At 42.1% G+C, this 22,938-nt stretch overlaps 1 protein-coding gene across 1 annotated transcript in view; it reads right to left on the reverse strand.

The window, feature by feature from the left end:
• Nucleotides 1-22,014, reverse strand: part of rnf43 (ring finger protein 43) — a 197,179-nt gene extending 175,165 nt beyond the window's left edge. The window contains exon 1 of the mRNA XM_078548552.1: nucleotides 21,521-22,014. Coding sequence (XP_078404678.1) covers nucleotides 21,521-21,751 — 231 coding nt within the window. The 5' untranslated portion in view covers nucleotides 21,752-22,014. The remainder of the gene's footprint in view (nucleotides 1-21,520) is intronic.
• Nucleotides 22,015-22,938: the final 924 nt, after the last annotated feature.

The raw sequence follows: 22,938 nt of genomic DNA on the forward strand, positions 1-22,938 counted from the left end.
CAGGAATAGTAAGACTGGAAGAAGTAATAATTGATAGGGAGTGGGGAAAGCACTGAGGTATGTGACTACAAGGATGAACATTTTAACTTTGAAGCACAAGGTAACCAAGAATCAGTGCAGATCAAGAGGATGAGTGAGATGGAAACTTTGATGGGATATGAATGGCAGAAGTTTGGTTGAGCTAATGTTTATGATGAATGGGCAGCCATCCAGGAGTAGTCCGGAGATGACAAAAGGCATGAGAGAGTGTTTCAGCATGAGACGGTGCAACACAATCAGTAGTGACAGTACAGTGGCAGGGACAAAAGATGATGGCTTCACTCTGCCCAATGCTTAGCTGGAGCAAGTGATTGTTTGTCCAGGACAGGCAAGTCTGACAGCACAGCAAGAGTGAAGATGATCAGGGGTGATGGAGAGGTACAGCATATCAATGGCATTCACATGGGACCTGACCCCATGGTTTTAGAAGATATGGCCAAGCAGCAGCATCAAGATGGCTGCGATCTCACAATACCCTCCAAGCCACTCACCATCCTGACTTGGAAATATATCACCATTCCTTCACTGTCGCTGGGTCAAAATCCTGGAACTCTCTCCCTAACAGTACTGTGGGTGTACCTACACCACATGGACTGCAGCAGTTCAAGAAGGCAACTCACCACCACCTTCTCGAGGGCAATTAGGGATGGGCAATAAATTCTGGCCTAGCCAGTGACACCCACATCCCGTGAATGAATGAAAAAATAGAGTTTCGGGATTGATCCAAGCACCAGTGGTCAAGTTTACTCTCCTTTAGATTGTAAAGGGTTTTTTGGGAGCCACTTGTTTTCTGTAACAGACATGGGTATCTGAATTAGTTCCTTCCCCCTTTAAGCAAGCAAGCAATTGAACAAGGTTACTGGTAAGAAATGTCAAACCCACCCTTCCAGCTATGGTATTTGATCCCTTTTGGTACTGGGAGCAGTCAGCTTCAAGTTCTGGATGTCCAAGAAATAGTGTCCAGTCTAAACCACGCAGACAATCTGGAGAACTTTCCCTAACATGTAAACATATTCCAGAGGCAGTACTTCCTCTTTTCCCTCACAATCAGTTTCCTACTGACCCTGGGTGAGTTTTTAAGTGCCTGTTGTTTTCTTTTGGGGGTGGGGGTTGGGGGGGGGGTTTGCTTATTTGTGTTGATATGAGCTGAATAGCTTGTTATTGTATCATGTAAGATCTCTCATTGTTTTGAAGTAAAGCTTTTTGAGAAAAAGATTTTACTCTAAGCACATCAAAGGATATCAGCATCAAACAGCAAATAAACATTTCCACACTCAGAACACTTAAGTGCAACTTCCACTAGAGGAGGCTCTCTCTCCCTTCCACCTCCCCACCACCACCCTCACCCCCCAAATCTCCAGGATAATTTCCCCAACCTCATCACAGTATTCTCTTTCCCTCTGAATATAAGCAGTCTGCAATACCTAACAATACTTCCAACCACTTGAGTATTATCCGCATACATAATATTTCCCTTCCACAGGATGTGCAACAAGGAAAGAGACTCTGCATTTTCCAGAATGCAAAAAGCTGTGCCCCCAAGGATCTGTCTCAGTCAGTTTCACAATAATCTCCTCAGAATCCCATCACTCTGGGACACTCCTATAATAAAAGAAGCCAGCCCCTTACATCACTCGATCATAACAACAGGACAAGATGGAGCCATTCTTGCAGTATGTAGCGTTAAGATTTTAAGTTGGTGTTCACCCCAAAAAGGGAACAACAGCAGAGGATGCAGAGAAGAAAAGCTCAACACAAGAAACCTGTAACAGAACAACTTTCCCATAACTAGTATTTATACAGTCACCAATTATCATTAATACATTTTGAATGCTGAGTGTTGGACAATGAAGTGTTTTCAAATCATTACTCAAGTGCGCCAGTGGGCAGAACACGAACTAAATTTAACATAAAAAAGGACAATGCTTCAGGGCTTTTATCTGCTGCCCTTCCCTTTTCCCTGGGCACCAGTCCAGCTTGGCTCACCTCTATATGACCTGGCTCCTCTTCCTTGGCTCTTATTTTTCACTCTATACCTTTTCCTTGGGGGTAAGTGGAGCTTGTTGTTTGACTGCTGTACAGCAATACTATAATATTTAGGTCAGGTAAAGACCACTGGTCAATCTAGATTATTGTTCCAAACCACCCATCATGTTCCTCATCATGATTCGGAACTGGAAGCCATGTATCCCATTCCCTAACAGGAATTTATTCCTTTAGGCTATCCTGGTTTTCTATTTTAGTGCGCATTGGGAATCTGCTCTACAGTCGTGCCATCTTTTTATTGAAGTTGTCTTCACTTCTTTCAACAACTTCAATTTTAAAAGGCACCCTCAAATCCTTCACCTCAAAAGAACTTCCCTGGATCCAAATTCTCTGTACCCATGAAAATATTAAAAGACCTTCATCAAATTCCTCCCCCCTCATCCTGCACCTCCGCAGATATTAAACTCTATTAAAGGGTAAATAATCTTTTCACATAACTCAAACCTCTACATTCTGGGATCAGCCTTTTAGCCCTTCTCTGAATTTCCACCTTTAATTCTACAAAAATCTGTAAACCAGTGACAACACAGAACACAACACTCTAGATGAAACTCCAGAAAGTGCAAATACTCATTTGCTATTCTTTGTGCCTATATTAGAGCGACTTATGAAATCCTTGACAACTCTCACTGGTTTTGCTCAGTAGCCAGCATTTTCAGTGATTCTGACTCGATCAACTAGCCAGTGAGGTTGCTAATCACTCAGCTTGCACTTGAGAACACCCGCTGCCCACGACGTGAAAGGTATATCATAAATTAGGTAAGCGCAGGCATCTGGGATTCAGAAGGCCATGTCCCAAATCCGGAATCTATCACTCGACATTAGCAAATGTGCTACCATCGGCAAGTGTTCCAGGCTTGTCTACACCTGCAATGAGGCTACAAACCAGCAACAGTTGTAAATGAACACACTCCCTTTCACAAAATCCAGCTTGTCTTCATGAATCAGACAGGATAAGGTCCCTTTGAGGCAAGTAGCAGCATTTAACTATCTTGTAGTTGAAGCTGATAACAGAACTTATCCTATCATTTCACTTAGAAGTGGATCTTTGCTCTTTTCAAAGAGCTCTGTGATTTATGCCGATCTTAATGTCTCAGGAAGTTCATTCAACTCAAGTGCCTGGTTAAACATTTCCATCAGTAATGAAGTGATTCTGCATTTTTTAAAATCAAAGTGGGGAACTTGTGAAAGTGTTTATTCCCAGTGGCTTGAAGATAGGCAGGTTTGTGGAAATGTGTCTTGGACTAATTATTGATTAAATCTTTTCCTGAATGTCTGTTTAGTGGAATTATCTGCTCATTATTGGTGTTTTGAGGGGGGGAAAAACAGCTTAAAAGGCTTTTATCTTACCGCTGGTCCCAGATCTGGCTGATGACATTTTAGTTATTGGTTACATCAGATGAAACTGATAAAATGTGCAGAAACGTTGGGGAAGATGAACCTAAAGGTGAAGTCTTGCCTGCATTAGATAAGTCACCATCTGAACAGCTTTTTTTTTGGTCATGCTGCTATCCTCGTGTGTTTTTAAAAATAGTTGCCTATGGGGCCTCAGCTCTGCACCTCACCCTAGGGGGCATTCTTCAGGTTAATCAACCTTAGGAGGAAGAATCAGATCTTGTCCTAACATCCACACAAGAAGAATTTACAGCAGCTGTTACTAGATAGCAATCAGAGTTTGGGAGGCAAGGGTCAAGAGGTAACCTGATATAACTTCTCTCCCACCACCCCTCTGTCCATGGGTGCTGAGGCCTTCTGCAGCCCTCTCTAACACTGCTGTACTAGCTGAAATCAACTAGCACATCAGTGGGAACTGAGCCTGGGATCTGATGTAAATGGTTCAATTAAACACTGCTTTCACTTAGTGAACGTCGCAAAGATACTTCACAACAGGTAGGTTCAACTTCAACCTGTGTTTGCCAGCTCACAGCACTGGTCTCAACCACACAATAATTGCTGGACAATTTGAACCAATGGTACAGCTTTTGAAACCTCATGTGTGAATTGTTAAACAGAACAATACAAAGGAGGATCAAGAATGAAGTTGTGATCATTACATTGGAAAAATAATTTAAAAAAACCAAACTACTGTGATAGAACAGCAAGATGAGAACAATGACTTCAGAAGTTGCCCTGGTTTGCTCAGTGAGAATGTGTGCTGCCCAGCATGACACTGAACACACAAACTAAGGTGCTCTCAGGTTTCAATGCTCCACAAGTGCTGAGTTAGCAGATCTCAACAGTGGCTTCAGTGTCCTTGGACTTGGAAACTCAAAATTCAGCCAGGATTCCTGTCCCTGATCAACATCCAATGACCCCGCCTGACCACTATGTGGATGCCAGGTAAAGACAGGTTCAGAAATGGTTGTGATGCCACAGCCTGGTTGAATAGCTTGTTAGTTTTCTACTTAATAGCATTTTTAACTTGCTCTTTCAGCATGCTGACACTTTACATTTGGAGGCACACAAAGAATAGCACTTGGTGGGTGGATGGGAAACCAAAACATGTAGGTCTATGCTTTCAAAAGGGGATTTGGTGGGGGGGAAGGAGGGTGGAAAAAATGGGTCTTGCTGCATTTTGAGGTGCTCCATTGCCCCTCTGTAGTATTATGATCCACGCACCTGGAACCAAGACTCAGTCAGGATCAAACAGGCTCCACAAGCAGATAGAGTGACCAGCACACAGCTCAAACTGAATACGATACACGCAGGTGGGCTCCCTTAGTTTCTCTCTTTAGCTGCTTTTAATGAGTTTCTAGCTGTTGTCCAAACCAGGCTCCATACTGTATACAAGGCTCCAAAGATGTGGATCAGAGATAAAGAGTTCTTTATCTTCATCTTTATTAGAGTCAGTGTGACTTTAGGACTGGTTATCAGGTGATCTGAGAGAAAACTGCTTTGAAGTACTCAGATAAACAAATCTCTCATGTTTGCTTTTGGCTTGTTTTAGCTGTACTTAGGGCTGGGCTACAATTCTCTACTCAATAAACACCTCCTCACTCAGAACCCAGCTTTCATCTACTTAATGTATTCATTTCGTCAGCCATGAAGATTAAAAAGAATTAAAAATACAACAGATCCCTATCAGTTTCATAGCTCTCACTCTGTCCAATACATTCTTCTGAAGTAACAGATTTCCAGTGTTCAGAGAGAAATGTTCTTTTTACAAACAGCCTGGGTTAACCCCTGGCACAGGAATTGAATTACTGATATTCATACAGGAGGGTTTTGATCCTGATCTGTTTGAACAACCATTGAATGTAAAGCCCAACTACCACCCATTGACAAAGTAAAAATGCAGCAAACTGGAGCACTAACTCCTCGTGTTTCAGCAACACCACTAGGGATACAATCAGCACCCAGCATCAACCAACACAAAGACAAACACTGGCGTCATGGTTGAGAGAAAGAGGTCACCAGCAATCCAAGTGTTAAAGTCATCAACAGGAATTTCTCCGTTACCAAGTCTGGGTAGGGAGGAGAAACAAAAGCATTGCTTATAGATTGAGATCAAACATTACATAAAAAACCATTCACTGATCCAATGGTAGCAGCACTTTGGAAACTTGTAATAAACAGGACAGTACACTGAACATTGATAGCACTGCTACAAAGAGCAATCCACTGTACCAGTAAATACAAATCTTCAAGGCATTTAAAATTGTAAATCTAGAAGAATTTGACTCATTTTAAATGATTCTCTCCACTGTAATAGCTGTGATCACTGTTTCTTCAAAAACTTGGTCCACCAGGGAAATAAAACACTCTGCATTTAAAGACAGCCAAATAAAATAGAGCCTATTCTCAGAGGACGCCATTAATAAAGTCCTCCCTTCCTCAAATGGCATTTGATAACAGCATAACTCACACCATCACCAGACCCCAAAAAACAAAGGTGCCACCAGCCCTCCTTGACAAGACCATCTTCACCAAACTCCCAACGGCCAGATATAACCCTCACCAATTTTCCACTGCCCCACTTTACCTATCTCACTCTTACCCAATAGACAACCCTCGCCAACCTTCCACTCCTTAACCAACTTCTCACTGAGCCAATATAAAACCGTCACCAACATCCCGCTGTTATGGCACAGCCGATGGTAAATGCTGAGCTGCTCAAATCCCAAAGGGAAATTTGAAACAACTGTTTTGCAATTTGTATATATTTCGAGATGCGTACCTTGAATTCAGTAGTAATAAGACCATCGAATCTTATAGGTTTCTTACAAAACTAAATTATAGCTTTATTAAATAAAAAAAATGTTTTTAAGCACACACATATGTTTGCAAATTACTACTATGATAACTCCTAGCTCCCCAGTTAATCTAACTCCCAGTTACGCTTCCATTAAGGCTACAGTAAAACAACATAGATTTAAACCGGCCCAGGCAAAGCACACACCCCAGACAGTCGAATTCAAAGTGAGCTTTTTTCAGCTTCAGTTTCTTGTAGACAGCAGCTTGAGGCTTAGATGCTGGAGGCTTTTCACACCTGTTAGATCTTAGAATGCCTTCTTTCCTAAACACAACCTCATCTCCTTTGTACAAATTTCTCCCTTTTCAATGTAAATCCCATTGTCCCAATATCTTTTCAACTCTTCTAATAATAAAAATCTTTCACGGTACCAATTTTATCAGTAAGCTTTGGGAAAAATAAACACACTGTTTGGTTTAGCCTCTGCAGGCTAGGTGTAACATTTGACCACCTCTTTGAAATTCACTACTCTAATTTATCTAAAAATGCAAATATTCCCTTTATACCTCTCATTCTAAAACTCCAGCCATGTTTACCTATTAACATTTCAAACCTAGCTTGTCTTCTGATACATCAAAGCCTTCAGACCAGCTGCCTTTAATTCAATTAAGTCCCACCCACACACAGGCACAGACAAATAGACACAGACCCCACTATTACTCTACTTTACAATAAATTTCAATAACATTATGAAAATGTTTGTATCTCCCTGACACCTCCCTCATTAAAAAATGTACCATTATAATTTAAAAAGACAGCTTCATTTTCTGAACCCATCTTACATTATCTCCTATACTTACTGCTCTATTATGGTAATGCATGCATTGCCGTAACAATATATATACAAATCCTTGGTATCAACAGAAATCACTCCAGTCCAGTGTCCAGGTTTTAAATGTCCAACTTTCCCTTTAAGCTTCAAACTCTTGACAATGCATCTGCAATCAGATTTTCTCGTCTATAGATTAAATGGTTGCAGTAATAAACTCCATCTGAATAGCCTTGCGCTTTTGAAATTTGTCCAGGAACTTTAAAGGATTGTGGTCTGTATAAACAATTGTTTTTGACAAATTGTTTGCAATGTAAATTTCAAAATGCTGCATTGCTAACACCAGGCTCAAAGGCTCCTTTTCGACAGTTGAATATCTTCTCTGCTGTACATTGAACTTCAATGTAGGGTACATTGAATACCCTATCGGTTTCTCAATTCCAGTGTCGTCATCTTGTAACAATACAGCTCCAATGTCTATAATCAATGGCCAAATTGCTTGCCATAATTGAGTACTGCCAAAACTGGTGTTGTAGATAATAGAGTTTTCAAACTGTCAAATGTCTTCTGACACTCCAGTGTCCATTGAAACTTTTTGTTCTTTTTTAACAGTTCAGTCAATGAAGCAACCACACTGCTAAAATTTGATACAAACTTCCGGTAAAACCCACTCACGCCCAGCAATCTCAAAACCTCTCGTTCTGTTGTAGGCATGGGGAAATCCACGATAGCCCTGGCTTTCATATTTCTCGGAGCCACCTTACTATGTCCAATTGTATGGCCGAGATACATAACTTGCGCAAGTCACTTTAGCCAAGTTCATCACCAAATTAGCTTTTTGTAATCGATTAAATAACTCTTCCAGATGCTGTAAATGCTGGTCCCACGTTTGATTGAAAACTATTACGTCATCAATATAAACAGCACAATTGCTCAGACCTGCAATTACTTTGTCAGTTTGAAATGTTGCAGGTGCACTTTTCATACCAAACGACACAACTTTAAACCGATATAGTCCATTTGGCATCTTAAAAGCCGAAATCTCCTTTACTCTCTCCGATAATGGTACTTGCCAATATCCTCTTAGCAAGTCAATCTGAGAGATAAATTTTGATTGTCTCACTTTTTCAATGCAATCTTCCGACCGTGTTATAGGATATGAATCCGCTTTTGTCACCACATTCACCTTTCGATAGTCCACACAGTCTATGTGTTCCAGTCAGTTTCGGTACCAACACAATAGGCAAACTCCAGTTACTGCAACTAGACTCAATGATGTCATTTTGAAGCATGAATTAAATTTCTTTCTGTACTTGGATAACTTTGCTGGATTTAATCTATAAGGATGTTGCCTCATCAAAGATGAAACTTCCACAGACACGTCATGCATAGCTAAATTTGTCCTTCCCAACTTATTTCCACAAATAAATTTGTGTGACAGCAATAACTTCCCCAAATCACTTAGACACTTGTCTAGAAGGTAACTCAATATTACATTTAATTTTTCAAGTACCCCTCATTATCCAATTTGATTAGAGGAAATCAATTTCAGAATCCTGCATTTCTACTTCATTCTCATTATTCACCACTAATATCTCCTTTTGGTCCTCTTCCCTGTCAAAGTACTTTTTAAGCATATTTACATGACACACCCTCTGCTTATTTTTTCTATTATTTATTAAATAATTTACTTCACTCAGCTTCTTTTCAATCCTGTAAGATCCACTAAACCTTGTCTTTAACAAGTCGCCCAGTACTGGAAATAGAACTAGCACTTTCTCTTCAGCAACAAACCTACAAGTTGTAGCTTTCCTGTCTGCCCTCACTTTCATCACTTGTTGTGGCATCTTTAAATGTTCCCTAGCTAACTCACATGCTCTGTCCAATCTCTCTCTGGAGTTTGATACATGATTCAGGAGAGTAGTTTCTGAATTTTGACCCATCAATTTCTCATGAATAAATTTCAGTGGTTCCCTTTACCTCATGACCATAAACTAGTTCAAAAGGGCTAAAATTAGAAGATGTATTAGGAGCATCCCTAATAGCAAATAACTAGAATGGAATTCCCCTATCCCAATCCTGTGGATAGTCCTGACTATACGCCCTCATCACAGTTTTTAAAGTTTGATGCCATCTATCCAAAGCCCCTTGTGACTCAGGATGGTAAGCTGTTGACTTATACTGTTTTATTCCCAAACTGTTCATTACTTCCTTAGACAGCTGTGACATGAAATTTTAACCCTGATCTGATTGCATTTCTTTTGGTAAACCATATCTTGCAAAAAATGTTTCCACAATTTCCTTTGTCGTAATACTTCCCTTCAGGAAATCTTGTAGCCACGTCCATTATTGTCAGTGAGTACTGAGTTCCACTTTTAGTCTTAGGGAGGGGTCCTACACAATCAATCATGATCCTAGTGAAAGGTTCTTCAAATGCTGGAATTGGAATGAAAAGTGCTGGCTTAATCACTTCTTGTGGTTTCCCTATCACCTGACTTGTGTGACATGTTCTACAGAATTTGAGTACATGTTTATGTAATCCAGGCCAATAAAAATGTTTTTGTACTTTTGCCTATGTCTTTCTAATTCCTAAATGTCCCCCCATTGGAATTTCATGAGCAATTCTCAGAATCTCATTTCTATATCCAAATGGTATTACAATGGTACCTCCCTCAAGCTTTCATTTGCTGAAGCATGATAAGGCCTCCAATTTCGCATTAAACATTACCCTTAAGGTAATAACATTCTGGAATACATTTTGCCTCTGTTTCTGAGTAAGCTGTCTGATATAGCTGTTTTATTTGCAAATCCTTTTTCTGTAACTCCACTAACTGTCTTAAGTTAAACACCTCAGCTGCAATGTCTTCCAGTCTTTCTTCATGAACAACCTTATCAAACACAGTACCAGCTAATTGGACTTCCACGCCTTTGAATTTCCTGCTCTACTTGTTTCAACCTATGAGCCTGTGGTCTTGATATCACATGATCTGGAAACAATCCAGGATGCTCTCTCTGCAACACTTCTGTTGAAAACATTTCTACAGGCTGCTCAACTACCATAGGCATCACCCACATCTGAGACCCAGCTATATCATTACCCAGAATAAACTGAACCCCTGCAATGGGCAATTTTTCCACTACTCCAACAATCACTTCGCTGTTCTCCACTTACTCTTTAAATTTACCTTCCACAATGGAATAAGTTTAGCATCTCCATGAACCCCACTTATTATCACCTGCTCCTACAATACTCCCTCTGAACAAATTTCACTATCCTACAACATTAAGGTTTGACTAGCCCCTGCGTTGCTTAAAATTTTAACATCTTTACCTACTCTACCCTGTACACATGGAAAGACTTTCTCTTCACATAAAATATTTAAACATTTCTGCAACCTGCTCCTCAGAACTCTCTTGAGTAAACTGTGAACACATTCCCACTTCTTTACCTATCACTGATTCTTCCTGTTTTACCTGTATACAAACCACTGTTTTTTTCCTTGCCTGAACCTCAGAACCCACAGTACTTTTACTTCCAGAACTTTTCTGCACCTCAATAATCCCAACAGATTTTCCCTACAATTTCCAACACACTGACTTCATGTGTCCAACTTTATTACAATAAGAACATCTCAATTTTCGAGCGTCAATTCTACACTCAACACCTTCCTTTTTATTTTGAGAAAAAACTTCCTGCGAATTTCCACCAGCTCCTTCTCTTCCCTTATTACCCACCTTCCTTTAACTTCCCACTTTCTATCCTTCTCGGATTTAAAAGGGTGATGAAAAAAAGGTTCTGCTCTATGAACTAACTCATAGACCTCAGCTATTTCTCCTGCTTGTCTTACCGTTTCAACCCTCTGTTCCTCCACGAGTTCTCACTACCGAAGGAATTAAATCTTTAACTTCTTCCAAAAGAACTACCTCTCTCAAAGCTGCATATGTCATCTCTATCTTTAATGCCCATAACAACTGGTCAAAATTACTTTGTTTTAGTCTTTCAAACTCAATATAAGTTTGTCCGGGCTGTTTTCTCATATTCCTAAATTTCTGCATACATGCCTCAGGAACAAACTCATTTGCATTCAAAACAGCCTTTTGTACCACAAAATAATTAACCAACATTTCTTCTGACAGTGAAGCCTAAACCTCATGTGCTCTACCCACCAACCTGGATTATAACAACAATGTCCAGTTTTCCTGTAGCCATTTAATCTATTTAGCTATCTTCTCAAATGAAATAAAGAATGCTTCAACATCTCTTTCCTCAAACTTTCGAAGAGCTTGTACAAATTTAAACATCTCCCCACTGGGTTCTCATCTGGAAATACGTCCTTCCACACCTTCTGGTGTTTCTTTTTTAACTGCCAGCATTTTAAGCTGGAATTTTCTCTCTCTCTTTTTCTCTTTCCTCCTTTTCTTACCTCGCCATTTTTAATTCCCTTTCCTGTTTTCTTTCTCTCTCCTGCCTTTCTGCCTGGTCCCTTTGGAATGCTCTCCCAATTTCCTATTCTTTTTCAGATGCTTCTAGCTCACATTTTTTCATTTGCAACTGAATTTGAGCCCATTCCAATGAACCACCCCTTAGAGAACCCGATCTCTCAGGTATTCCTTGCAATTTCAAATGCTGTGCCATACCTTCAATTATGTTTGATTTCCTTATCCTTGCAGGTAATCCAAAGTGTAACTTATTTGCCATTTCCATTAACTTAGCTTTATTTGCCTTTTGTAAACCAAGCAAAGTTATAACTTCAACTCCCAGGCAAGTCTTAGCAACTGCCAAAGCCACATTGCAGTCTCACCACTTAAAACAAAAACTCACACCAACTTCTGAATTCAAAGTGCTTCTCGTACTCATAACCTCAAGATTCACCAACTCCAAACCAGTCAAGGAATATCAAATATGTTCCCGGACAAGCCCCAATTTTGTTATGGCACAGCCCATGGTAAATGCTGAGCTGCTCAAATCCCAAAGGGAAATTTGAAACAAATGTCACAACTGTTTTGCAATCTGTATATATTTTGAGATGCGTACCTTGAAATCAGTAGTAATAAGACCACTGAGTCTTACAGGTTCCTTACAAAACTAAATTAAACCTTAATTAAATTTAAAAAATGATTTTAAGCACATACATAGGTTTACAAATTACTATGATAACTCCTATCTCCCTTAGTTAATCTAACTCCCAGTTACACCTCCGTTAAGGCAACAGTAAAGCAACATATATTTAAACTGGCCCAGGCAAAGCACGCATCCTGGGCAGTTGAATTCAAAGTGAGTTTTTCTCAGCTTCAGTTCCTTGTAGACAGCAGCTTGAGGCTTAGATGCTGGAGGCTTTTCACACTTGTTTGATCTTAGAATGCCTTCTTTCCTACACACAACCTCATCTCCTTTATACAGATTTCTGCCTTTTCAATATAAACCCCATTGTCCCAATATGTCTTTTCAACTCTACTTTTCTAATAATAAAAATCTTTCATGGTACCAATTTTATCAATAAACTTTGGGAAAAATAAACACACTGTTTGGCTTAGCCTCTGAAGGCTAAGTGTAACACCTTACCACCTCTTTGAAATTCACTACTCTAATTTATCTAAAAATGCAAATGTTCCCTTTACACCTCTCATTCTAAAACTCCAGTCATGTTTACCTATTAACATTTCAAACCTAGCTTGTCTTCTGATACATCAAAGCCCTCAGACCAGCTGCCTTTAATTCAATCAAGTCCCATCCACACACAAAACACACACACACACACACACACACACACACATGCACAGAGACCCATGGACACAGACCCCACTATTACTCTACTTTACAATACATTCCAATAACATTATGGAAATTATATTTTCTTGACACTGCTGCCTTGTCAACCTCCTATTGGCAAGGTATAACCATTAGCCTCCCACTGAGCCAATATACAATCATTACCAAATTTCAACCCCCTCAACAGAACCCACACCAACCTCCCACCGGACAGATATACAAGTTGCACCAATCTCCCACCGGCCGGACATATAAGCTGCACCAATCTCCCACTGGCCAGATATACAAGCTGCACCAACCTCCCACTGGCCAGATATACAAGCCACACTAACCTCCCATGCTCGCACCAAACTCCCACTGACCTAATACACAACCCTCAACAACCCATCCTCTCACACAGCACTCACCAACCTTGTGACCTGCTAACTTGACTCACTGCCAATGCCTTCTGATACCCGCCACAGTTCTCATCGCCTAATATTAACCACCTCTATCATAGTACCTCCTGCCTCCACCACCAAATGTACCAATGCCAATCTATTGATCTTTCCACAGAAAGGAGAAAACTCCCATGAAAGCAACTAAAATTTTCTAAAATTAATACAGAAGAAATTTACAAGCAGCCTTTAATTAATGTAACTACATAATTAGGATTTAAAAACACCAACATGGGTGCTCGCAGTTCATTAAAAGCGCATTTTGCATTACACACCAAGACAGGTTATTAATTCAGCACACCATGAAGGAGAATTGAGTAGGGGAAGGAATTTTTGCACCTTTGTTAGAATTGTTTTGCCAGTAAGTTCAATTTTTAATCCTTGAAATTTGTGCCAACAATCACTGAAAATTCCACCATTAATATGCCAGGAATTAAGGAAACTAAGTGTCAGGCTGACAGAAGATAGGACCATGCCCCATGGGGGATGTGCATTGTGCAGGTGCAATACCCATACACAAACACATAGATGTAATCCTCCACAAGTCAGCAGAAAGATCCCAGAAGAACTGGAATTATAAATCCAAAGGACCTTTTTTCTCATCAGCACTCTCTAACATATCCCTAAGACACAAGTCAAACACAATCATGACAACAGGAGTTGAGACCCTTGCTTGTACTTCATTTTGATGCAAAGGATGATGATGAAAGAATCCTGCGCTCAGGAGAGTAAGCTGCAAATCAACATTCCCCTAGGCGTTACAAGACTGCATACTGCAACCGTACAGTGTATTCTGTGGAGATAGCAACATTACAGCAGGAGAGATGATCTATCATCATGCGCGGGCTTGTGCAAAAATCCCAACATCAATTCATCACACTGTTTCAACAAGTTACAATCTTGGTGCTTCATCTGCATGCATTTTGCCAAGCATTCAATCCTCTTCAATCTGAACAGTACAAATCTTCTGGGTTTTGGGACTAATTAGTTCACACTGCTTGTGTTAGCAATATTTCACATGTGTGGCTTCCCAATGCAAGCAAAAGTGCACACGAAACAAGTCCAGGACAGGAGCAACTAGTTTAGTGCATTCAGAGTGAAGGATTTAGTAAAGAACTTTATCCACTTTAGGGATTTAGCGTCAGCATTAGGCACTCCCACTTCAAGTACAGCACAGATAGATTCAAAATGAAAATGCCTCTACTCTGCCCTCACAAGACAATCTAGCCCCTCTCTTTGACAACTTCTCAATTTCCCACACCAGCTATCCTTCAACCCCTCAGAGTTTGCCAATCAGTGCTGAATTGGGGTCAGTTTTGTGCAGCAGGCCCATGCACCTGGATTGATACTGCTTGAACTCGTTTAATAAAGGACTGCAGGTAGAGCAGATATTCAGCTCATCAGTTCAGGCTGGATTTGAACTCAAGTAACAGGCGATGTCAGACCCAAGAATAGAATACAAGTTATACTTCTGTCATACATGGGAGAACGGAGTACAACAGCAGTCAGTCCTAAAAGTGACTGCAACAGGCAGTCTTTAGAGTTTTAAGAACCCTTATTTATATCATGCTTTAGGACCTCCTAAGGAAGTCTCAAGGTGCTTTCACAACCAATGAATTACTTGTAGAGTACAATTAGGTTAGCTAACTTGGCACAGCAAGGTCTCGTGAATAGGAAATGAGTTGAGTGACCAGTTATCGTATTTGGTAGTGTTCGCCAAGGGAAGAAAGTTGGGAGAACACTCAAAACCCTTTTCGCAACTTTAAAAGGTGCCAAGTAGTGTACTATGCTCACCTGAGCAGCCAGGCTTTCATTGAAAGACAGCACCTCCAAAAATATAGTATTGACAACTGCTTGTCTAGAAGGTGTACAGATGCCCTGGAGTGGCAAAGAACTTCCACTCACTTCGCGTGCCATAAACTGAGCCAAGTTGACATTGGCAACCGCTGTCTCAGTAGATCAGTGCAGCTACACAACTTTCGAACTTTGATGTGCCTCAAGCAGCTGAGTGACATCTTACAATAAGGTTAACTTAGCTATATCCAAACGTGCATTGCTTTTCATCTTCCAGAATTCCCTGGATTCTAGAATATTCCCCATGGATTGGATGGTAGCAAATGTAACTCTGCTGTTCAAGATGGAGGGAGAGAGAAAACAGGGAGAATAGGCAGCCTGATATCAGTAGCAGGGAAAATGATGAAACCTATTATTAGGCACATGTTAACAGAGCACTCTGAAAATGACAGTATGATTGGGCAGAGTCAACACTGATTCATACAAAGGAATCTGTGACAAGTTTTTAACATTGTAATCAATAGAATAGATAAAGATAAACTAATGGATGTAGCATTTTCGGATTTTCAAAAGCCATTTGATAATGGGGGGCATGATTGGGAAATTTGCAGATGACACAAAGATTGGCCGAGTAGTGGATAGTGTAGAGGATAGCCATAATCTCCAAAACGATATAGATGGGTTGGTGGAGTGGGCAGTAAAGTGGCAGATGGATTTTAACATTGAGAAGTGTGAGGTCATACATTTAGGGAGGTCAAACAGTTACAGGGATTACACAATAAATGGGAATATACTAAGAGGGGTAGATGAAGTGAGAGATCTTGGTGTACAAGTACACAGGTCCCTGAAGGCAGCAGTTCAAGTAGACAAGGTTGTAGAGAAGGCATATGGAATGCTCTCCTTCATTGGCAGAGGTATAGATTATAAAAGTAAGGATATAATGTTGGAATTGTATAAAACACTGGTGAGGCCACAACTGGAGTATTGTATGCAGTTCTGGTCGCCACATTACAGGAAGTACGTAATAGCTCTGGAGAGAGTGCAGAGGAGTTTTACAAGAATGTTGCCAGGGCTAGAAAAGTGTAGCTACGAGGAGAGATTGGATAGGTTGGGGTTATTTTCCTTAGAACAAAGAAGGCTGAGATGACTTGATTGAGGTATACAAAATTATGAGGGGAATAGATAGAGTGGACAGGATAACATTGTTTCCCTTGGTGGACAAATCTAGAACCAGGGGACATAGATTCAAGATAAGTGGCAGAAGGTGTAGGGGGGACATGAGGAAGAACTTTTTTACGCAGAGGGTAGTGGGTGTCTAGAATTCACTGCCCAAGTTGGTGGTAGAGGCAGAAACTCTAAACTCTTTTAAAAAGTACCTGGATCTGCACCTTGAGTGCTGTAAGCTGCAGGGCTATGGGTCGAGTGCAGGAAGGTGGGATTAGAAAGGGCACCTGGGTGTCCTCGGACTGGCATGGACAAGATGGGCCGAATGGCCTCCTTCTGTGCTGTAACTTTTCTATGGTTCTATGGTTCTAATGTGTCACGGAAGAGGTTATTACACAAAATTAGGGTGCATGGGGTTGGAGGTATGTATTAGCATTGATTAATGGACAGGAAACAGAAAGTCGGAATAAACAGGTCATTTTCAGGTTACCAGGCTATAGCAAGTGCGGTACTGCAAGAATCAGTGCTAGACCTCAACTTTTACAATTTACACCAATTACTTAGATGAAGAAATCACGTGACACGAGCGCGGATACAAAGTGGCAGCAAAAGGATCTCAACAGGTTAAGTAAGTAGGCAAGAATGTAACAGATTTAGGGAAATGTGAAGTTATCTACTTTGGTAGAAATAAGACAAAAGGAGAGATTTTCTTTAAATGGTGAGAAATTGGAAAATGATGGTATTCAGAGGGATCTGAATGTCCTTGTACATGAATTACAGAAAGTTAACACGCAGGTACAACAAGCAATTAGGAAAAAAATTATATCTTAGCCTTTAATACAAAGGGATTGGAGCAAAAGAGCAAAGAAGTCTTACTGTAATTGTGTACAGCCTTGGTGAGATCACAGCTGAAGTACTGTTTATAGTTTTGGTCTCCTAACCTCAGCGAAGGTATACTTGCATTCGGGAGAGTGCAACATAGGTCTTCTGAACTAATTTCTGGAATGAGGTGATGGCCCTATCGGGAGAGACTGAGTAGACTGAGTCTATATTCCTAGAGTTTAGATAAAAAGGGAGTTGATCTCATTAAGACATATAACATTCGGGAGGATACTGGGAGAATGTTTAATCTGGCTGAGGAGTCTAGAAGTCACAGTGTCAGAATAAGGAGTAGACCATTTAGGATCAACATGTGCTGAAATTTGTTCCCTCAAAGGATTTCAAACTTTTGGATTTCTCTACATCGGAGAGCTCTGGCGCTCCATTGTTGAATATGTGCAAGTTGGAGATCGATAGATTTTTGGTACTAAGGGAATCAAGGGATATGGGAATAGTGCAGAAAGCTGCAGGTAGAAAATCAACCATGAACTTACTGAGTGGTAGCGCAAGCTCAAGAGGACGAATAGCCTACTCCAGCTCTTTTTTTTATATTCTTATACTGTTCATCTAGTTGAACTATGTTTGATGCTCCGACACATTCCTAGTTAGTAATAACCAGAGGTTGTACAGTATAAGAATTTGCTTGATATCTCTACAGCTGCCGGAGGAGTCCATCGCAAAGTGCCCTATCCACAGAATCTCAGTTTACTTTTTACAACACTACACAATGATTCAAAGTACACAACACATCAGTGTTTAATAAGGGCTTCCATCTCTACAGCGCATTTTATAGCACAGTAAGCAAATTAACTCAGCTACTCACTTTCCAAAAAAAAAGGTTTTTGATAGACAATTACACTTCCATAGTTTCTACCTAACCCAGAACTTTGTACACTGTAAATGGTTACTGAATTATAATAATGGCCGACTAACCTAGCTTTGTGAATTTATGCAAGATTTGGCATGGTAACTCAATGGCACAAAGTACTCAGGTTTATCCCTGTTCTGTGCTAAGATGATGCCGTTGGGGTCATCTTGGGGTAGTGATGGTCTAACCCTAAACCAAAAGTGGGGCACGGTTAAAATCAGCCAGAGTTCCTGCTGCTGTTTGCTATCTAGTGACTCCTGCTGGATAATGCACAAGTGCTGAGTAAGTAGAAGATAGTTCTCCACACTTTCTGGTGTGAGAAGGCTATTTACCTATGGCGAGTCATGGTTCACATATTAATAACTGTCTGCAGTGGCTGCACTGTATAGCTCCCAACACCAGGAAAAGATAAGAAAAAAAGAACCTGGTGATTTCAAGCATGATAAAGTCAGATTATATTATCAAGTTTAGTTAGAGCAGAATTACCAACAGCGTTGCCAGTTACTGAATCACCAAAAAATTATACAACAACTAATCAAACCATTTGGATTCTAAGAGCAGCATTTATCTTCTAAGGCATCCTAGAAATAAACATTGGGAAAACAAAATGCTTCCATGGTGCAAATGTGCAGAATACCTGTATCAGACAAAATGCAGGGATCCTGCTTAAAGCCATTTCATCTCATTCCACATAGCAATGTCAATATTCACCAAAATCAAGCATAGTTGATCAAAGTCAGATCAAACATCTGCCAAATGGCACAATGCTAGCTCACCACACTTGGCGATTATGTAAGCTTATAAAATACGACAAATTTGTAAACCATCAATGCAGGGAGGTCTACTTCACCAACAGTAGACACATTTCCTAAGAAATTGACTGATAAATCATTCTTTAGAGTCCTATACTCGTCAGCTGGGAGAAAACACCCTCCCACTATCTTCCCGAATTTTATATTTTTCAATGAGGACAGGATTCTGCCTCTCTTTTTTCCAAACTCTAGGAATATAGACCCAGTCTATTCAGTCTCACCCATTAGGGCCTTCTCCTCACTCCATAAATCAGTTTAGAAAACTTTGTTGCCCTCCCTCTAAGGCAAGTAAATCCTTCTTGAGGTTAGGAGACCAAAACTGTACACAGTACTCAAGCCCAGGGGGCACTGTCCTCCACGCTACGCAGTGATTATATTTAAAAAAGACAAATTTCACCCCATCTCCCCTGAAGGCATTGCGTTCTTCTTGGGTACAGTTGCAAGATTCATGTGAAAGTCGAAGCGGTGAGTGTTGGCAGACTATCGACCCTCAGAACACCACAGTCAAGCAGAATCCTGTCCTCATCAATCGCCACACACACTTTTTAAAAGGGGTCATAGAATAGCAACTCCAGCTGACTTTTCTCCCCTACTACCAGCGGCTTTGAGACTTCAAACATCATGCTGACTGAAATTAGCTAACAAACTGTCATTCCAGCAGAGATCAAACTTGGTATTTTCTTGGTCTCTACGGCCGAGTTGGCAGAAATAGAGCACAGTGGAACTTCGCTACTTCTGTTGTTTCAGACTTTTAAGTTTTGTTTCTGGAGTACTCAAGGAGTGGGGAATGAAAAGGTCCCCGGGTTGTTTTAAACTGCAAGTCGTGGATTAGTTACTCCAGGTAGGTTTACCTATCAGCCAACGGGAATGAGAGATTCTCCAGGCTTCTCACTTGATACCACCCAAGCAAAGAGGAATACTACTCTGTACATGGTAGTTTCCATTCCCCCACCGCGGTGTTTAATAAGCTTATTAAACTGTTCTGTACTGACTGTCAGTACATCTTGGCTATGAAATGCTAACCTTCTATGTTCTTCTTACAATATTTTAACTATCCAAATGTGCAATCTTTGCAGTAATACCAAGCATTATGCGTGCTAGTGGCAGCATCATCCCAAAGCCAGCAGCTCCTTGGGTGTGCAGTTGTCAGGTTTACTATGACCAGCATGTTGACTTTAAAAAGCTTGGCATTAAAAGTGTACATCAAAAAACCCTCACATTTTCATTGCTTTTACTACTCTAGGATTTAAAAGAGAAATTTGAACACATCATATGGTTTCTATAGGTGGAGAAACTTGGCAAATATTTCTCAAACATCAGGGGTCTCAGCATAAATATATGAAACATTTATTCAAGTCTCCATTCCCTGTATATAGAGTGCCAATATCTTTTATCTCAAGTACTCTCAGTCTCTGCACAAAGTGCCATCTGATTTTAATGTTTTCTCATGAGATCTCCTTGTAGGGCTTTCAGCCTTCTTTCACTGTATTAAAGCACTGTTTTCCCTTAACTGCACCACTTTCCCAATCTCTACTTTCCCAGTCTCCGCTTTCTCGGTTCCCCACTCTACCTGCTCCACTTTCCCCACAGCACTTCTTCAGTCCTCACTTTACCTGCCCCACTTTCTCAGACTCCGCCTCACCTGCCCCACTTTCTCAGTCTCCGCCTCACCTGCCCCACTTTCTCAGTCTCCGCCTCACCTGCCCCACTTTCTCAGTCTCCGCCTCACCTGCCCCACTTTCTCAGTCTCCGCATCACCTGCCCCACTTTCTCAGTCTCCGCCTCACCTGCCCCACTTTCTCAGTCTCCGCCTCACCTGCCCCACTTTCTCAGTCTCCGCCTCACCTGCCCCACTTTCTCAGTCTCCGCCTCACCTGCCCCACTTTCTCAGTCTCCGCCTCACCTGCCCCACTTTCTCAGTCTCCGCCTCACCTGCCCCACTTTCTCAGTCTCCGCCTCACCTGCCCCACTTTCTCAGTCTCCGCCTCACCAGCCCCACTTTCTCAGTCTCCGCCTCACCTGCCCCACTTTCTCAGTCTCCGCTATACCTGCACCACTTTCTGTCTCCGCTTTACCTGCACCACTTTCTCAGTCTCCGCTATACCTGCACCACTTTCTCAGTCTCCGCTTTATCTGCACCACTTTCTCAGTCTCCGCTTTATCTGCACCACTTTCCCAGTCTCCGCTCTACCTGCACCACTTTCCCAGTCTCCGCTCTACCTGCACCACTTTCCCAGTCTCCGCTCTACCTGCACCACTTTCCCAGTCTCCGCTCTACCTGCACCACTTTCCCAATCTCCGCTTTACCTGCACCACTTTCTCAATCTCCACTTTACCTGCACCACTTTCTCAGTCTCCACTTTCCCAGTCTCCACTCTACCTGCACCACTTTCAGTCTCCACTCTACCTGCACCACTTTCCCAATCTCCACTTTACCTGCACCACTTTCTCAGTCTCCACTTTCCCAGTCTCCACTCTACCTGCACCACTTTCAGTCTCCACTCTACCTACACCACTTTCCCAATCTCCACTTTACCTGCACCACTTTCTCAGTCTCCACTTTCCCAGTCTCCACTCTACCTGCACCACTTTCAGTCTCCACTCTACCTACACCACTTTCTCAGTCTCCACTCTACCTGCACCACTTTCCCAGTCTCCATGTTCTCTGTGAAGTTCTGTCTCCCATTTACCTGCAGCAGTTTGCCCTCAGCTGCCACTCTCATGCCGGCTCCGGCGAAGTGTCCGTGAAGGCGGAGGGTGCTGTTGTTCGCCACCACGCCGTTCTGACTGTGCCGATACTGAACCACCTCGATCTCTGCCACTGTCTCCGCCGCCGCCGCGGACTCGGACTCGGGACTGGCCGCCGCCAGCGCCGCGCTCCACAGCCATTGCAGAGCCAGCAGCAGCGCTGCGCTCCTCATGATGCGAGCTGGGGCGGGGGGCCCGCCGCGGGCATGCTGCACCCCGACCCGGGGAGGGGGGACGCACTCTCACCGACACCGGCTCACCTGGCAGCAGGGGCCGCGCAGGCTACCCGCCCGCTCCGATGTACCGGCCACAATCGGACTCCCCCCGCTGGGCCGAGACGGCTCTCGCTACGCTTCAATCGCGCACCGCCTCCCACAGACCGGGGTCAACACTGATCATCCACCGGGACTGACTGACTCTCCCTCCCCTCGGTCAGACGGTGCGGGACGGGGCGGGGCGAAGGGCATGATTGACAGCGCGAGGGGCGGGTTGGCGGGCATGATTGACAGCGCGAGGGGCGGGTTGGCGGGCATGATTGACAACTCGTGGAGCGGAGGATATGATTGACATCTCGAGGGGCGGGGCTAGAGCTGTCTTTCAGGGTGGGAGTTCTGGTAGCGGTGATTGACAGGTTTGTGGGCGGGCAAAGGCAAATAATTTGAAAGCAAAATACTGCGGATGCTGGAAATCTGGAACAAAAACAAAAATAGCTGGAAAAACTCAGCAGAGCAGGTCTGACAGCACCTGCGGAGAGGAATACTGTTAATTATTCGAGTGCGAATAACTCTTCATCAGAACCAGAGCCAGAAAGGCAAATAATTTGTTACCTTAGTGGGCAGGACAGAGGGCGGGGCTAAAGCTTCCTGAGAAGAGGATTGGCAGACGCGGAGGGTGTGTGATGATTGACAGGTCAGTGGGCGTCAGTGTGTGACGGCCTGGCACAGGGCGAGATCGGGAGGAGCCGCAAAGATGCTCCCGGAGTGCGGTGTCCAGTGCCAACTCCAGGAGCTCCACCCTGCTGCTTCCCGCCTTCAATAAAACTGGTTATAGCAACCTTGTGAATATTCCACAGGAGGGAGCTGTAAATAACTGCCTGATAGCAACATTTCCAATCGAATACCTATAAACTTTTGAATGTTCATTACTGGAGAATCTACATTCACATATTCTGTTTAGGATAAATTGCAGAAAAAACCCTTTTCCTAAAATGACCTGGAAATATTTCACAACTTTAATATGAAAGAGCAAACAACTATACAAAACTGCCTCACAATCCGTCACAGGTGCTGTGCTGGTGATTACAAGAAAACAATGAACACATTTGCATTTATACAATTCTTTTTATGTCCTTGGGCATTTC

The sequence above is a fragment of the Cetorhinus maximus genome, chromosome 9, assembly GCF_964194155.1.
Source record: "Cetorhinus maximus chromosome 9, sCetMax3.hap1.1, whole genome shotgun sequence".
NCBI lineage: Eukaryota > Metazoa > Chordata > Chondrichthyes > Lamniformes > Cetorhinidae > Cetorhinus > Cetorhinus maximus.